This window comes from Penicillium robsamsonii, assembly GCF_028829455.1.
Source record: "Penicillium robsamsonii strain IBT 29466 chromosome Unknown utg000001l_segment0_segment0, whole genome shotgun sequence".
Taxonomy (NCBI): Eukaryota; Fungi; Ascomycota; class Eurotiomycetes; order Eurotiales; family Aspergillaceae; genus Penicillium; species Penicillium robsamsonii.
The window spans coordinates 7921756-7937898 of record NW_026643219.1 but is presented as its reverse complement, the minus strand read 5'-3'; the positions used below and the strand labels follow the sequence as shown (position 1 = coordinate 7937898).

The 16143-nt window shown below is 49.3% G+C and overlaps 4 protein-coding genes across 4 annotated transcripts; 2 read left to right on the top strand and 2 right to left on the bottom strand.

Annotated features, from left to right (window-relative positions):
• Positions 1-462: 462 nt before the first annotated feature.
• On the top strand, positions 463-7676 carry N7447_003077 (non-ribosomal peptide synthetase; the record flags this gene model as incomplete). Its single annotated transcript, XM_057227352.1, has 3 exons — positions 463-837; positions 891-7448; positions 7500-7676. The coding sequence occupies 3 exons, from the start codon at positions 463-465 to the stop codon at positions 7674-7676; spliced, it is 7110 nt and encodes a 2369-aa protein (XP_057091368.1).
• A 534-nt stretch (positions 7677-8210) lies between these two features.
• N7447_003076 (protein phosphatase 2A regulatory subunit RTS1) lies at positions 8211-10874 on the bottom strand (the record flags this gene model as incomplete). The annotated part of the gene is made up of 7 exons (XM_057227351.1): positions 8211-8414; positions 8554-8890; positions 8946-9244; positions 9301-9654; positions 9710-10309; positions 10371-10721; positions 10851-10874. 7 exons carry the CDS (start codon positions 10872-10874, stop codon positions 8211-8213), a joined length of 2169 nt encoding a protein of 722 aa, XP_057091367.1.
• A 1924-nt stretch (positions 10875-12798) lies between these two features.
• N7447_003075 (uncharacterized protein) lies at positions 12799-13773 on the top strand (the record flags this gene model as incomplete). Its single annotated transcript, XM_057227350.1, has 4 exons — positions 12799-13050; positions 13118-13171; positions 13200-13355; positions 13408-13773. The coding sequence occupies 4 exons, from the start codon at positions 12799-12801 to the stop codon at positions 13771-13773; spliced, it is 828 nt and encodes a 275-aa protein (XP_057091366.1).
• Positions 13774-14891: 1118 nt separating this feature from the next.
• Positions 14892-15779, bottom strand: N7447_003074 (uncharacterized protein; the record flags this gene model as incomplete). Its single annotated transcript, XM_057227349.1, has 2 exons — positions 14892-15205; positions 15281-15779. The coding sequence occupies 2 exons, from the start codon at positions 15777-15779 to the stop codon at positions 14892-14894; spliced, it is 813 nt and encodes a 270-aa protein (XP_057091365.1).
• Between the last annotated feature and the right edge of the window lie 364 nt (positions 15780-16143).

Here is a 16143-nt window from a genome sequence, read left to right as displayed (position 1 = left end):
GACGAACTCGAACTGAATTTGTAATCGAGACCATGGCTGCCATTACCCCAATAGGTACGTCCGATGCATACAGTCGTATTCTTACTCCCACATGTGCGGCTGATGTTCCGGGACAACATCGCCAAGTGGCCAGAATCTTACATTTGTGGGTTTAATATCCATCGGCAAGGAAGAACCTACACAGTCGCATTGCGTTGATGCGAGCTAGCGCGTGGTGAACACAAATATGCAAGGAATAGTGGTGTCAGTCGCATATTTAGCCACGCACGAAGAATCACTGGGTGTTAGGTTCCCCTTGGCAGCTATTCCTGTTGCTGACAGCCCATTCTTGGCTATTTTGGGGGATATATCAGGAGAGGTCATTTGGGCTGAAGCATGAATCATACATGTATTCATTACCGTGGAGAAATCCTCATATTTAAGAGGAAGATTAGCCTCTTGCAATACTTGCCTACGATCGCCATGGGTTCTTATCATGATCATCATATCATTTCCCTTCTTTTGGCTAAGGAAGTGGAAGCAGCATGGACTGATAATGACGAAGCGTTGCTGCAAGCTCATCATCTCAAGGCATCTTGGGCTTTGTTGCTTGGCAGACTCTCAGAAACACCAACGACGACATTTGCAGTATTGGAACAACCGGCAGTCCCACCGAGCGATGCGTGTTCGAAATTAGTGCCTTCGGTTCCACATCTAGAGACCTGGGAGATATCAGACAGTCCGGATAGTCTCTTGGTAGATGTAGCGAAGCAAAAGCAAAGAGAGCCTCTTCCAGGGACACAGCCCTCAACGGGTGTGGTCATCAGGTGGCATGATGAACCGAACGGTCCGAGCTTGGTAAGTAGGAGTCCATAAGGCGTTGTTCGCACAATATACTAAGAGAGGCTTAGTTACCCGGCGCATTCAATACAATGGTGGTTTTGGACTGCAGTACATCGCCCGCCCAAATATCCATGGAATACTCAAGGACATCTCTCACTATGAACCAAGCATGGTCACAATTAACGGCAATGGTTCACATTTTGGAGCAAATGATTACGAGCCCAGGCGTATCACTGCGAGAGGTGGATTTCCTGGGCTCATATGGCATCGGGTTGATCCGACAATGGAATAACCCGTACTCACTCGCACGACCACAAGTGTGCATTCATACCTTGATCCTAGAACATTGCCGAAGTCAACCCGAGGCTGAGGCGCTGTGTGCTTGGGATGGTTCCATCACGTATGCAGAGCTTGGTCAACTATCACTCGCAGTCGGACTTCAGCTGCTGTCACTTGGTGTTGGCCCAGAGTCAGTGGTGCCGCTGTACTTCGAAAAGTCGCGCTGGGCCGTGGTCGCCATGATTGGAGTGCTAAGAGCGGGGGCTGCTTTTGTTCTTCTCGATCACTCTCATCCTATGGCTCGTCTAGTCGAGATTTGCTCAGAAGTGCAAGCAACAGTTGCCATCGCATCAGAGTCATTGCAGGAACTGGGTCAGCAGCTGGGCCCTCGGGTTATCACGGTCCTCGACACGATGAAGAATCACGTTGAGACTAGCAAAAATACCTTTACCGCATCTGTCAAGCCTTCAAATGCCGCATACGTCGCGTTTACTTCTGGCTCCACTGGAAAGCCCAAAGGGATTGTGATTGAACATCAGTGCTTCGTTGCAAATACGCTGGCCCAGAACGCAGTCCAGAATATCAATAGACAAACACGAGCATTTCAGTTTGCATCCTATGGGTTTGATAGCAGCATTCTTGAGACACTCATGACTTTGGTGGCGGGTGGTTGTGTCTGTATACCCTCGGACCAGCAGCGTCTCAACGGTCTGGCAGACGCTATCCGTGGGCTGCGAGTCAATTGGCTCGAACTCACTCCATCGGTGGCACGGTTTATAAATCCCAAGGAGGTTCCCGACGTGCGATCTGTCTTGCTTGTCGGTGAGCCCATGTCTCAAGACCACATCAAACAATGGTCCAGGACGGGGAAGGTCCAACTCCTCAACGCATATGGCCCTGCCGAGTGCAGTGTGGTAACCACTGTACAGCCCCATGTGCGGTTGGAAGATCCCCAAAATATCGGCCGTTCATATAGCAGTCACTGTTGGATCGCCAACCCTCAAGATCACAATCAGTTAGAGCCCCTGGGTGCAGTGGGGGAATTACTTATCAGCGGACCAATTGTGGCGCGAGGCTATCTCCACCAGCCCCACCAAAGGTCTTTCATCTCCAACGCTCGTTGGACAACGCGATTCGGGATTCCTCCAGGTGAACGCATTTATAAAACTGGAGATCTTGTCCGATATAACCTCGAGGATGGCACGCTGCGATATGTTGGGCGCAAGGACCGGGAGGTGAAAATCCATGGGCAGCGTGTTGACCTGCAGGAAATTGAGCACCATGTCTCTAAGTTTCAGAAGGGAATACTTGCAGTGGCCGAGGTACTTCAAGTCAACGGTAGCAGCGCGGGGAAACTCCTCGCGCTGTTCATTGCCACTGCAGATAATGGCGAGGCTCTCGTGACGAAGGAAAGCTTCATTGTCCCCATGAATGACAACCTCCTCGATTTGGTGACCGACATCAAACGCTGGCTTCGTGACTGTCTACCGCCATACATGATTCCAACGAAATATATATTCGTCAACCGATTCCCTCTAACGAGAACTGGCAAGCTCGATCGACGGGCCTTGGTTGATCTTGGAGCAGCATCCAGTCAGTCGCCGTCTGGAGAGCACCCGTCGAATCAGCGCGATAGAGAAGATGTCGAGCTGGATTCAGAACTTTTCTCGAGGGAAATTACCTTGTGTTCAGCGTTTGCTGAAGTATTGGGTTGCCCGGAAAGAAACATCGGTGCCCAAGACGGTTTCTATGACATGGGAGGGAACTCATTAGCTGCTATCGAGCTGGTAGCCCGTGCACGCAAGCGTGGTCTGGCGATAACCGTGGCGGATGTCATCCGTCTTCAGAATCCACAAGATATCGCGCGATGTACTGTGGAAAGTACAGAGGTTCATGACATCTTGCCATTCTCTCTCCTCGCGGATGCCGAACAGGGTCTATCCGCCGCGACTGCCCAGTGTGCCATTGAGAGAGAAATGATTGAAGATATTTACCCTTGTACCCCACTGCAAGAGGGCCTTATGAATCTGTCCGTCAAGAATCCAGGAGCTTTCATGGGCACATACCGGTTCTCGTTGGCTCCTTCTACCAACCTGCATCGGATATGGGCTGCATGGGAACAACTTTGGCTCGTACATCCCATCCTCCGAACACGCATGATTCAACTCCAGGATGGGCAAACCCTTCAAGTAGTCACCAAGCCCAAGTCCCCATGGAAAGATATCTCAGCCATGGATGATTCCCAACTCATGAACTTGGGGACCCCTCTCGCGCGTGTGACATTCCATTCTGGACAAACTTCCAGCGGATCGGACTCTGACATATTTCTGCTGACCATGCACCACGCTCTTTATGATGGATGGTCATATTTGCAGCTGCTCGAGGACCTCCAGGTGATTTACAACGGGGACAGACCGCCACCACGCCCGGGCTTCAATCATGTCATTCACTACATCTCCAAACCAAACGTTGATGACGCCCACTCTTTTTGGACGCAAGAGTTCAGTGGCTTCCAAGGAACAATGTTCCCTGTCTCTCCCCAACGGCCTTCGGCCTCGCCACATTGGCAAGTCAGAAGCCAGCAAACTATCCTGGCCAAGTCAGATATGGACTGGACCTTAGCCAATAAAATCAAATTAGCGTGGGCTCTCGTGGTCTCTTCCCAAACTCACTCACATGATGTGGTATACGGATTGACGGTTTCGGGCCGGAACGCCCCAGTTCCAGAGATCGATCGTATTGCTGGGCCAACTTTTGCAACATTTCCCTTCCGCACGCAGCTTGATGATGAGATATCGGTGAAAGATATGTTGATTCAGATGCGACACCATGACGTCTCCATCATGCTATTTGAGCATACCGGTCTCAGGCGTATCGCGGAGTCAAGCTCAGACGCAGCCCTGGCTTGTGGATTCCAGAATCTTCTTACCGTCAGGTTGCAATCTCTTCAGATTCCTCGGGGCGCATTTATTGCCTTGCCTGAAAACGAAGACCACGATTTTAAGTTTGCGTCGTATCCCCTGTCAGTCGTGGCCCAGCAGCAAGATACAATACTCGAGGTCAAGGCCGTCTTCAATAGCCACATTCTGAGCTCCGATAGGGCTGAGGCACTCTTAGAACAGTTTGATGCTTTGCTGCAGCGAATTTTCCAGAAGCCCGAGGCAACAATGAAGGACCTGAGGAGCCAGCTGCCTCCCGAGTGGGAGCAATTGGCGACGATGAACAAAAAGACCCAGCCTCACCTGCATTGCCTACACGATATTATCCAGGGCCTCGGCGCCACCCAACCAAACTCAGAGGCTGTCTGCGCATGGGATGGCTCCCTGACATATGAAAATCTTGTCACGTTGGCGCGGAGATTAGCAGGCCATCTCCAGTCTTTCGGATCTGGGTCGGAACCCAGTGCAGTGATCGGTATTTGCGTGGAAAAATCGAAATGGTTTCCCGTTGCCATCCTGGGCGTCATGATGTCTGGGGCCGCCATGGTTTTGTTAGAACCTAACTTCCCTGTACAGCGTTTGCAGCATATCTTGCGAGATGCCGGGGCGCGAACTATCATATGCTCTGCGGTATTCCAAGAGAAGTGCACTGGCATGGTCGACGATATATTGGTTCTGACTCCGGATATCGTGACCCAAGCGGACTACGACGCTTGGACTCCGCCAGCTGTGTCTCATCGAGATCCAATGTATGTTGCTTTCACATCCGGGTCAACCGGTGCCCCAAAGGGTGTTGTGATAGAGCATGGCATGGTATATTCGATGGTTCAAGCCCATAAGGACAGGATCGGCGCATCAATTGCGTCCCGGGGCTTGCTTTTCGCCTCGCCCGCGTTCGATATCTGTCTTGCTGAGATTGTCCTTATCCTCGGTGCGGGGGGCTGCGTCTGTGTGCCTTCTGAAGCCCAACGCCTGAGCAGCTTGGCGAAAACGATGACAGCCATGCAGGTCAACATGGCCATGCTGACTCCTTCGGTGGCGCGAACCCTTTCTCCAGCAGCGGTCCCTTATCTCCAAACCCTGATACTTGGAGGGGAGCCACCATCAGCCTCTGATCTGGCGAAATGGGCTTCAAGGGTCCGTCTGCATCAATCCTATGGTCCCGCCGAGTGCGCTATGTACACGACCACTACAGCGCCATTGACTCCCACCTCGGATTTTGGCAACGTTGGATCTTCTCCAAATGCATCCTGTTGGATCGTTAACCCAGATAACCATGATGAGCTTGAACCTGTGGGGTCTGTAGGAGAACTATTGATTGGTGGGCCGATTGTTGGAAGAGGATATATCAACCGAGCCCAGGAGTCTGCAGCAGCCTTCATTTGTGATCCTGTCTGGGTCGACAAATTCCCTTTCATGAGAAGAGACCGGCTTTATAAGACTGGTGATCTTGCTGTATTGAATGCCGACGGGTCTTTAACTTTGGTCGGTCGAAAGGATACACAGGTCAAGCTCAATGGACAACGGATTGAGCTGCATGAGATCGAGTATTGTGCGGAGAGATACCAACATGGCACTGCGGTCATTGCGGAATTGATAACACCTGCCGGCATCCAGAGACCCAGACTTGTCATGTTTGTCTATGACCCTGGGACAGTAGAAACGACGGTTGACATCACGTCGACTTATCATGACCATCGGGAAGTGTTTCTCTCCCCATCAACGCAAAACCGAGTTTACCTTGAAGGTATAAAACATCATCTCAGCCAACACCTTCCACCGTACATGATACCGTCCCTTTTCCTTTCACTATCACGTCTACCGCTAAGCCCGAGTGGCAAAGCCGACCGCAAGACACTACGTCAGATTGCATCGAAAATGGACAGACAGACATTGGAGATGTATCTGGACAACCCGGTGGAAGAGAAAGGGGAACCAGTCACTGAGCAAGAGCGATTTGTGCGTGCAAGTTTTGCGACAGCCTTATCATTAAACGAGGAGGCCATTGGTATGGACGATAACTTCTTCGCTCTTGGAGGCGATTCCATCACTGCCATGCGGGTTCTCACGTTCTGTCGGAGCAGGAACATGGCCATCTCGATGCAGGAATTCCTCTCAAAGAACACTGTATCGTTGTTTTGCGCACATGTCATTATGAATCAAGGCGCGGCCGTTGATTCCAAAAACCAGAAACTGTTGAATTCAAAAGAATCCGTTAGAAGGGAAGATCAACCCGTCCAGTTTGAGCACATGGATTACCAGCTGGATATGGTTCGATCTCTGTTGAATTTGTTGAAATCGGATTCTATCGAGGAAGTCTACCCCTGCTCTGGTGCCCACAGTGGGGTGTTGGAGCTCTATACGTCCAATTACACGAGCACTGCAATTTTCAAAATCTCACCTACAGGATCAGTTACTCCGACACAGGTGAGCAATGCTTGGAATCAACTAGTGCACCGTCATGTCGCCTTGCGGACAGTCCTCATGAAAGAGCCAAATGTTCACGCAGATTATCTTCACGTCGTCCTCCACAAGGGACCAGGTCAAATTATTACTCTTCCTCTCAGCAATAATGCCCTTTCGGAACTGAAAAATCTCGAGCCAGTCCAATCCTGGGGCCTGTCACCACCACACCGGTTAATCATCGGTCAGGACCATTCTGGAACGGTCTTCATGAGGCTGGAAACAGGATGTGCCTTGATTGACGCTTTCTCCATGACCATTCTACTAGAAGAACTTTCGCTCGTGCTCCAATGTCGGCCATTGCCGGAGAAAGGGGTCTCGTATCGGCAATATTTGTCCTATTTACGCAGCCTGTCGCCTGCAGAAACACTGCAATACTGGACACAGGCGCTTGGTGGAGTTTATTCCTCCCACCTGCCCAGATTACCCGCCACGCAGTCTATTCTGGCCGAATCTCGCTCGCAGAGCCGCTACCTTCCATTCGCGCAATCAAAGCGCCTAGATTCCCTCTGGCGCTCCAACAATCTCACCATTACCAACGTTTTCCAACTGGCATGGGCCTTAACCCTCACCCACTATACCAATTCCCGCGATGTATGCTTTGGAACCATCACCTCGGGACGTGATAACCCCCATCTCGAAGTATGGAATATTGTCGGATCATTTTTCAACGTTCTTCCGTGTCGAATTTCGATCGATTCTACGCGCACAGTGTTGGACACCCTCCGACACAACCAGGAGGAAATTCAACGTCGAAATGACCACCAATACTGTTCTATACCAGACATAATTCGTAAATCTGAGATAAAAAGCTTAGAGGATGGTCAGCAGCTGTTTAATACAGTTCTGACAGTGCAGAATCCATCCTCAACCCAATCGTCTACTGGGAAAGATGGGAGCAACGAGATCAATATCACACTCATTGACTTAGAGGATGCCACTGAGGTGAGTGCCTTGGGAACTAAGATCATCAACAGGCCGACTAATGATATCCAGTATGACCTTTGCGTGGCTGTTCTTCCTTCTGGTTCCAACGTTGAGGTGGAATTACGCTACTGGTCGACGACTGTATCTGAGGAATACGCTTCGGATATTCTGGATCGCCTTTTCGACCAGCTGGAACAGATTTTGCAGCATGCGACCAAACCTTTGAGCGTTATCACCGGCATTTGATCACAATCATATCTCCGATGGCGCTTTCAGTATCCAATTTTGGACATTATTGTTTTGATATTTCCACTTTTTATACTATTCGATACTTCCGGGTCCCGGTTTAAATCATTTTTATATAGTATCATATACTGGACAAAGTTGTAAAGAGGACTGGTGATCCAACCAATCTACAAATGTTCCAAGTATCAGATCCAAGGCAACATCATATCCTAGAACTGGTCTAAAATAATAGAAGAGAAACAAGACAAACACATAGACAGCCACCGACATTGTGGTGGATGAAACGCCATTCGCACCCGTTTTCCATACCCGAACACGGTTCTAAGACTTGTTCCAACTCAAATTTTGAGAAAGTCCCGTCGCGGAAGGGAAAATATCGAAAAAGAAAATCCATGTACACAAAGGAAAAAGGGGAAGATGGGAAACAAATAAAAAAGGCAAAGCACAGGAAGGGCAGTCCGAAAATCAAACAAAAATATTGCCCCATAGTCGCTATGCCATCGCAGGAGAAAATAAACGGAAATCACCTGTCCATCAGCAGTCCATCTCCTCCGAGAGGTTATTTGGTAGAATTGCTTCGATGCAAGATCTGTACATTGGTCGCACTGGTACCGCCGACCGAACGTCGTCGCGGGCGAACCTCACTACCGCTTCCGCTCCGTCGCCGTCGGCCAGTGCTGCGAATCGAGCCTCGGCGTCTTGTCTGGAGCAAACGGACGTTTTCACGTTAGAATCACGCTGACTATACATGGGCGGACGTGGTCTCTTAGCAAAAGACAAGTACGAGGGCGAATAGGGCCAGACAAAAAGTATTTCGCATAGGAATGCACGTATCTGGGCAGCAAAGCAGCACGTATCAGAGATGCACGGGACTTACCGAGTTAGGGGTGCCTTCCCGGCTGGGTCGTTCTTTTGCAATATCAGGATCCTCTTGCAACTTCAGGGAGTTCAACCGCTTTTGGCTCTCGTGGGTCATGGCCTCTACCTCATCGATCGGCTCCGGCACGTCAAGAGGCGGGGGTGGTGGCGGGGGAATGCCATTCTTCCGATCTTTGGCCTGTTGTTCAATCACGTCCCATCGGTCTGTGCGGGTCTTTTCGCGTTGGTCTGCGTTGTTCTGGTGCTCGGTGTAATCGTGGGAGCATTCATCGAAGAGTTGCGGGTTGATCTCCATGAACATCTTCATGGCATTGTAAACCATGCTGTGGATTGTCCTGGGTGAAAAGTCAGCTCGTACCGAAGTATGCAGCATATGCAAATAAAACTTACCGGTTCCAGTGTCCCTTCGAGTTCTCGTAAAGAGGCGCAAACATAAGCGGGAGAATTGTCTCCACATTGTCGCTCACAAGATTACAGAAGTACTCGTTGTTCCAGAAGTACAAAGCCCGTTCGGCGACTTGGAAATGAGGACTGGCAACAGACTTGGCCAACTGATTGAACAGGGGCTCCTGGACTTTGGCGAACTCGCCCGGATCCATCACCTCGAAGATGTCTTCCACCTCATTCAGGTACATAACCTCCTTGGTGCTATTTGTCTTCGGCCAGAAGCGCAGTAAGCCGAGGACGACCTAGACATAGCGGTTAGTAATTGAGGTAGATTGGAGAAAGGTAGACGAGGGCTTACGTCTTCGGTCAATGAGGAGTCCTTCTCCAAAAATTGGACGATGCAGTAGGCCAATTGCGGGTGGTACATGCTGAGACTCTTCACCTTGTGCATAGGTAGGAGCACTCGGGTCAAGAAGAGCTTGTGTTCCTCCTTCAGCGGCAAAGCGAACCCGTTGATAATGGAGCCCAGAATCTCGAGTAACTCAGCGATTCCGTTGTGACGTTCAGTCTCATACATGAACTGGAAGAAGACGTTGTTGATAGATCGGCGGATATATGAACGCAAGTTCAAGAACTTTCCGTAAATGCGATGCAGAGTTGTCTTGAGGAAGTCACGCTCACGGGGATCTTCCGAGTCAAAGAGGTCCAACAACTAGATGTAGCATTAGCCTACATTAAGTATGAAAATCAAGCGCTAGGAGACATACCGAAAGCACAAACTGATGGTCAATATAGCCCTTCGCGATGTTCGTGTTGAAATCCTGGCTTTCGATGAATCTCAAGAAAAATTCATATACGACCTGAATATGAGGCCAAGCGACTTCCAAGACCGGCTCATCCTCCTCCGGGTCAAATGCTTCGCCCTGGGGCGTCATAGGCGGAGGAATGGGACGGAACAGGTTCTTGGCGAACATCTCCACCACGCGGGGATACATGGGCTCCGTAATTACCGACCGATTGTTGGCAACATAATCTAAAAGTTCGTGCAGCGCCAGCCTCTTGATCTCCTTGGATTTCATATCGGCCGTCGGGTCGTTGAAATCGAATATGATATTGCACTGGTCGATCTTTTGCATGAACAAATCTTGGCGCCGGTTGGGAGGCACTTCGTGGAATCCTGGCAACTTCTCCAATTCTCTCTGACGCTGATCGGAGATATCGAATCGCGACGAATGTTGGCGTTTGGGGGTCCGGATACCTTCTGACATGTCCTTAGGAGTTGTCTGTAGGCGGTCGAAGACATGAGACTTCCTAGGGGGTGCGAGATCTCCGGGCATTGTTTCGGCCGCGCCAGGAGGGGGGACATGCTATAGAATCCAATCGTTAGCAAATGCAACAGTCACCAAAATGTGAAATGACTGAACTTACCGGTGCGCTTGGGCTAATGATGACACTAGGAGCCGCTGGCTGGCCTTGCCTATTCGGAGTTGCCGGTCCATTGCTTACAGGCTGTCCTGCGACGCTCGCTTGAGGTATATATTGTTGAACCGGGGTGCCGGGGTGAGCTGCGCCCGCAGAAGGGGTTCCGCCAGGGGAAGTGTTATCCGGCGATTTGTTTCGCGAGTCATTGAGAGAGGTTGTGGAGGATGTAGGTGTCCCTTGGTTGGGGGAAGTAGACTGCTGTGTGTTGGAAATGCCGAGGGACTGATTCTGTGAGGTGGATGTGGAGTCTTTCTTTTTCGAGGACTTGTTGTCTTTCGCCCGCGACAACTGGTCGTGCTAAAAGCAAGAAACGGGATGTTAGATCGTTTGCAAAACGAGGAAAAGCCGCATGGTGAAGAAGGGGATATATGGGTAGCAGTGATCGTGTGGTGAGGTGCATTTGGGTAGGATACGCGGATAACTCACCACTCTCTGTCTGAAACCCTTCATTTTGAACGACTATGTAGATGACCGCATGTACTCGGCTAGGTTTCTTGGTGCCAGTGCAGCCAGGCGGCGCACTCACTCTAGCCGGAGTGAATCGAGGGGAGCCAACGAAGACAACCGCTCAGGAAGGCCACGAGAGGGGGGGGGGGGGGGGGGAGGTGTTTGGATCGGCCTAATAGGAGAGTCTCGTAAGCGGTCCGAGTCACACAGCATGTAAGACGGTTATTGTGAATGGAAATAGTTCTGAAATACTGATAGCATGCCCCACCAGTGTGTAGAGGAGAGGCTGGGGTTCAATGGCAACAGTACCAAGCGCTCCAAACAATGTGCAATCGCAGCACGCGCACGGGGCAAGACGGTTCGACGATGGGAAGAAAGGACCCAATACAAGCAATGGGGGAGAGGTGTCTGATTAAACGTACCTCCGTAGTTTTGAGTTGGATAATTGACAGATCGCGTGGGAAACTGCTTGGGGAGAGTAGGTGTTATAGGACGAGCTTGGTCCGCGCTGGAGGGTATCCGTGTCGCTTAGTGGCAGGCTGGGAGCGGGGGGTTTGGGAGCAGAGGAACAGGCACTCAGGTCGCAGCCCACGGCGAAAGCACGAAAATCACGATCTGACTAGCAAGATACAAAGTCGACAATGTGTCAGATACCAAGTAAAGATGATGGCGTTGGGTTGTAAAGAGAAGGGAGAGAAGTGGATTGTTGTTGAGGTGTAGGGAAAGGCGGGCTGGTTCTCCTGGCTGCGATGGTGATGGGAGGGGAGCCACGCCCAACTACTATGTGGGGGATTCTACGTGCTTTTTAAGTGACCTAGATCTCTTCGCGCTTTAATCTGAGAGAATGAATTTATTCTATATTATTTTCCCCTTCTCTCCTAATACGACTTTCGTATGCTTTTTCCCGCTTGTTTCAAGTGCCGCTTAGTCATTATCCACGTGACCTCCAAGGGGACTCGATTTTCAGGCACCAAAGCCAAACGTCACTAACACCTGAGAAACCTATGTAGGGCATGAAATATGGTTTGGCTAATTCTGAAAAGGTGAGTTCACAGGTATGTCCCTTCGAGTCAAGCAAAGCAGGTTCCGAAAATGGGGGATATATATAGAGAGAGGTCCGTGCTTTGACCCACACCTGACCACATCTGTCATCTGTGGCATGAAAATTAACCTGGCATGAAATTCCTATCTAGAGGGCTTTAGTACTTGAATGTTATATAAATATCATAGAATCCATGGATATAATATATATAACACTTCTAGGGCTATCTCAAATTGCGGGTAGAAAATGTTCGAAGATGTGGAAATATATATTTCTTCAAAGTACTTACTCTTTGCTTCAATCACATCGTATTTAGTCTAGTGTCTCTTTCTCCTTTCCATACCCCCCCAAGCTCTATTCCATACTATAATATGTTGAAGTATTACAAGGAGAATGAATACTGCATGTAACCAGAGATAAAGAATGGATGATTTAATAATGCATGTGTAGAATTATAATATAGAAAGAATTTATGCGTGGAAGCTCACCACTCTTTACTGTTGTAGATTGTTGAGAATAGGTATTGAGAAAAAAGGGATTGCTAAGAGTATAGAGAATGTCATCATTAATAATTACATTATCGAGAATTGGTAAATAGATACTTTGTATAGTGATCATACTTGTCTCTTTCACACCACGACGAGAAGCAGATGGGCAGCGTTCGAAGAAAGCAATCTATCTGCTCCACAACAAGCCTAGTCGGTCCTCTTCACTCGCAATCCCCACCATTTCTCCTAAGCTCTCAAGTTTCTTCGCCAACTGACTATTACCTAGAACACTGATCCTTACGTGACTACTGACCATTATCTGATCACTGGCTCTTACCTTCCTCTTTCCTGCTTACCACTCTTTGAAATTTACCCTCCTGCAGTTTCAAATCTCACGATGACGAACTTCATGGTGCCTCGGATCGCTTGTCAGGATCCAGACGCGCTATCTTCGGACAAAAAAACCGAGAACCGATGGAAGTCGTCTCAATGGAATATTGAACTGACTATCTTTTGGTGTCTGCAGTTTTTTCGCACTAGCGTCCGCAATTGGGAGACCTGCAACCCCTTGGAGGTGTATTGCCCGATCAACGATGCTTCGTCCAAGCGTCTGGCTTGCACCAACAACGAAAACCCCAAATGTGATTGGGTGTATATTGATTATTCCTTTATCCCTTACGGCAAGACACACTAATAGCAATTGGAACCCTACGCAGATCCCCCAGGGTATTCGGGGTCATGTTTTCGAACTGATGGCCGTGCTTGAATTTGTGAAAAAAATACTGGACCGACTGCCAGGAGAGATGGGAAGCAGGATTGCAAGATAATGAGTGCGACTGGCCATTAGATTTCAGCGAGACACTTTCCAACGTGGTCAGGAGCCTCTGTGCTGCTTTCGATGACCTGGTCGAGACATATGGCGAGGCTCATATGTTGACAGGCGATGTCTCTGACGTAAGGTTTTTTAATATCTCTAACTCTGTGGAGTTTGTTAACCTATGGCTAGAAAGCCAAGGCTGGATATTTTGCTTGGTGCAATGCTAGAGAGCGTATGATCCGCCCTAAGTCTGAGCATAGTGATAAGCTGCATCATCGGTATCCCTCCCGAGCCACAGAGTACCTTCGCCTCCGGATGGGCGAAGACGCATCCATCCGCTGGGCAGTCGCAATTTGGGCCTTTTATCACGCTATCAAGACCTCGGTTAACGACTACGTCAAGACCAAGGGAAGCTTTCTCACTTACGAGCACACCGTCTACATTGGAAGAGTTTCCTCTGGAGCCCCCCGAGCTTTGAATCGACTGAGTTGCTTTGCGGATTCCTTTGCGGTGGGCTTTCATAATTGTCTCGCCCGAGGAATATCCACGATTTGATTTTTTTTGCGACCTTTTTCTTTGCGAGGTTTCCTGTTAATTGCCTGGTGAGGCGTTTATTGACCAGGACCTCTTTGATATTTTCCCGTCTGGTTCTGCGGTTGTTTCAGAGCCATTACATAGCATCTTAAATGCATCATTTTCATCGGGTTTCTCTGCTTTCTGTGAATGCAACTCTTAAATCTCGCTATTTCGATTGTCCACTGGCGTTTGGCTTCCCACCGTATGGTCCTCTGTTTTCAACTCTCCTCCATCCTCGCAACTCCTTGACACGTACCTCGTCGTCCAGTACTCTTGACTGTCGCAAGTGAGACAATCATCATGGCCCCGACGACAGCCGGTCACAATTTGGACGCTGGTCTTCGACTGCACCGACACGACGCAGGCTGTACACCCTGCCCCTTTACCTGACTACCCTATGGTGTCTGCAGAGCTTTGGCTCTTTCAAGGGTATTTCAGATCCAGTCCAGACCCTCTGCCTTTTATTTGATAGCCCGGCGAAGACACTCGGCGAGGCTCATATGCTGACAGGCAATGCGTCTGATGTAAGTCTTGTTCGGTCCCTAGATTCTGTTTCTATGGGGTCATTGCTAACATGTGGACAGGGTGCTAAAGCTGCCTAGCCTTCCATGTGCAATGCTAGAGAGCATAACAATGCTTAGAGAAAGAAATGGAAATTTTTTTGGGACCTCAGGATAGATGTGTTGGGGGTTTGGTATGACGACAAGGCCTCGTAAGCATACATTCTGGGCGGTCTCTAAATATCCATGGATATTTGATGACTTGAACTTTCATTCAATATATATTGTCCGATGTAAGGTTATTACTGCAGTTTGTCTCAAACATCCCATCTCGTTAATCAGCAAGCAGTCGCTGAAAGTATAATTGTCACTAGCTACTCAGCCATATGAAACCTGCCTAGTAGAAAAGGATAGAGATTATTTGTACAGCGCATTGGCCTCAGTATTAAAATTAATGTGTTCTTCATTGAATTTCAAAGCCCTTCGACAACTGTTGCAGGACATCATGCTGGGGTTATGTCCACTTAGCTGGTAAGCCACTTTCGCCACCTATACATACATTGTTACTCGTCGAGTCTCGTCCAAATTCGTGTAAGCTCATCGAGATAGCATTAACACTAGTGGAAGAGCGGCCATTAGGGCTCTCCTCAAGCTCAGGCGCGTGCTTGCTCCAACACTGCTTTTATCGCTGCCACTATCACCGATAGCTGTATTTTCCGCAGCGTACGTGTAGTAAAGACTAGCAGCTGTCTGCGTGCCTAAGCTGTCAACAGCAGTGCTAGTCGGCAAATTAGCCGCCGATGTCTTTGACCACTGAGCTGCGAAAGGATAGAATCCTGTCGTTTGGGGATCGGCGCTACAGTAGGCGCTAGAAACCCCCATCACGTAACTCTCAGGAAACCAGTGATAGCCTGTCTGGAAGTTAGCCTTTCTGATCGAACGAAGATAGCATCATAATGGTGGAATATGCTGTGAGAAGGACGTACCCTCAATGCCTCCATGCTTTCTGAAACACTCCTGACAACCAACTGCTGAGTCAAAGAAAGGGTATATGCCACAGTAGCATTGCTGCTGGACATCCCAATCACCCGAATACAGCTGAAGGCCCGAAAACGTTCCGTTTGTGTTGTCGAAGTAGCAATTAGCATTAATCGCCGCTTGTCGTTTACAAGGAGCCTCATCGATCTGATAGGTAGGCTTGGGGGATATTGCATCATCCCTGCGGAAATTATGGTGCGGCAATGCATTATACGGCAGGTAGCATTCATTGTAGAGATCAATGTCAAGATCCGTTAGACCAGAGTCCTGGGATGAGACAATATAGAACCTGGAGATATACGCGCCGTTTGGGAATACGGGGTATTCATCGGAGTCGGTGTCTGAAGCGGCCGTGCTAGAGGATGTGCTGGTGCCGAAGATGGAGTTGTATTCGTAGGAAGAAGTTGGCCCCACAGAGGTCATGGAGACGGAGGCTGTCATCGGCATCGTCAAGGCGAGGCGAAAGGGGTGATCGTTGGAATTACTTCCGTGGTTGTCCAAGTGGGCCTCGGGGAAAGTGCTTGGCATTACCCGACCAATAAGATCCCTCCATGAGTGGGAAAAGACATCCCAGAGTGGAAGTGATATTCATTCTTGGTTACGGTAGAAATCAGTGAGGTATATTCAAAGCACCCTGGTAGCTTTGTATGCATCGAGGATACCTGATGGGGAGTTTCGATGCTGGTGGTGAAGCCGTTATCGACCGCTGTTTCTTTGAAGCCACCACCGGATAAGTATAGAACTAGGCGAGAGGATTTACTAATGTGCGTGGCCAACCCTTATGAAAATGGATATCTGGTCAGCTTGGCTC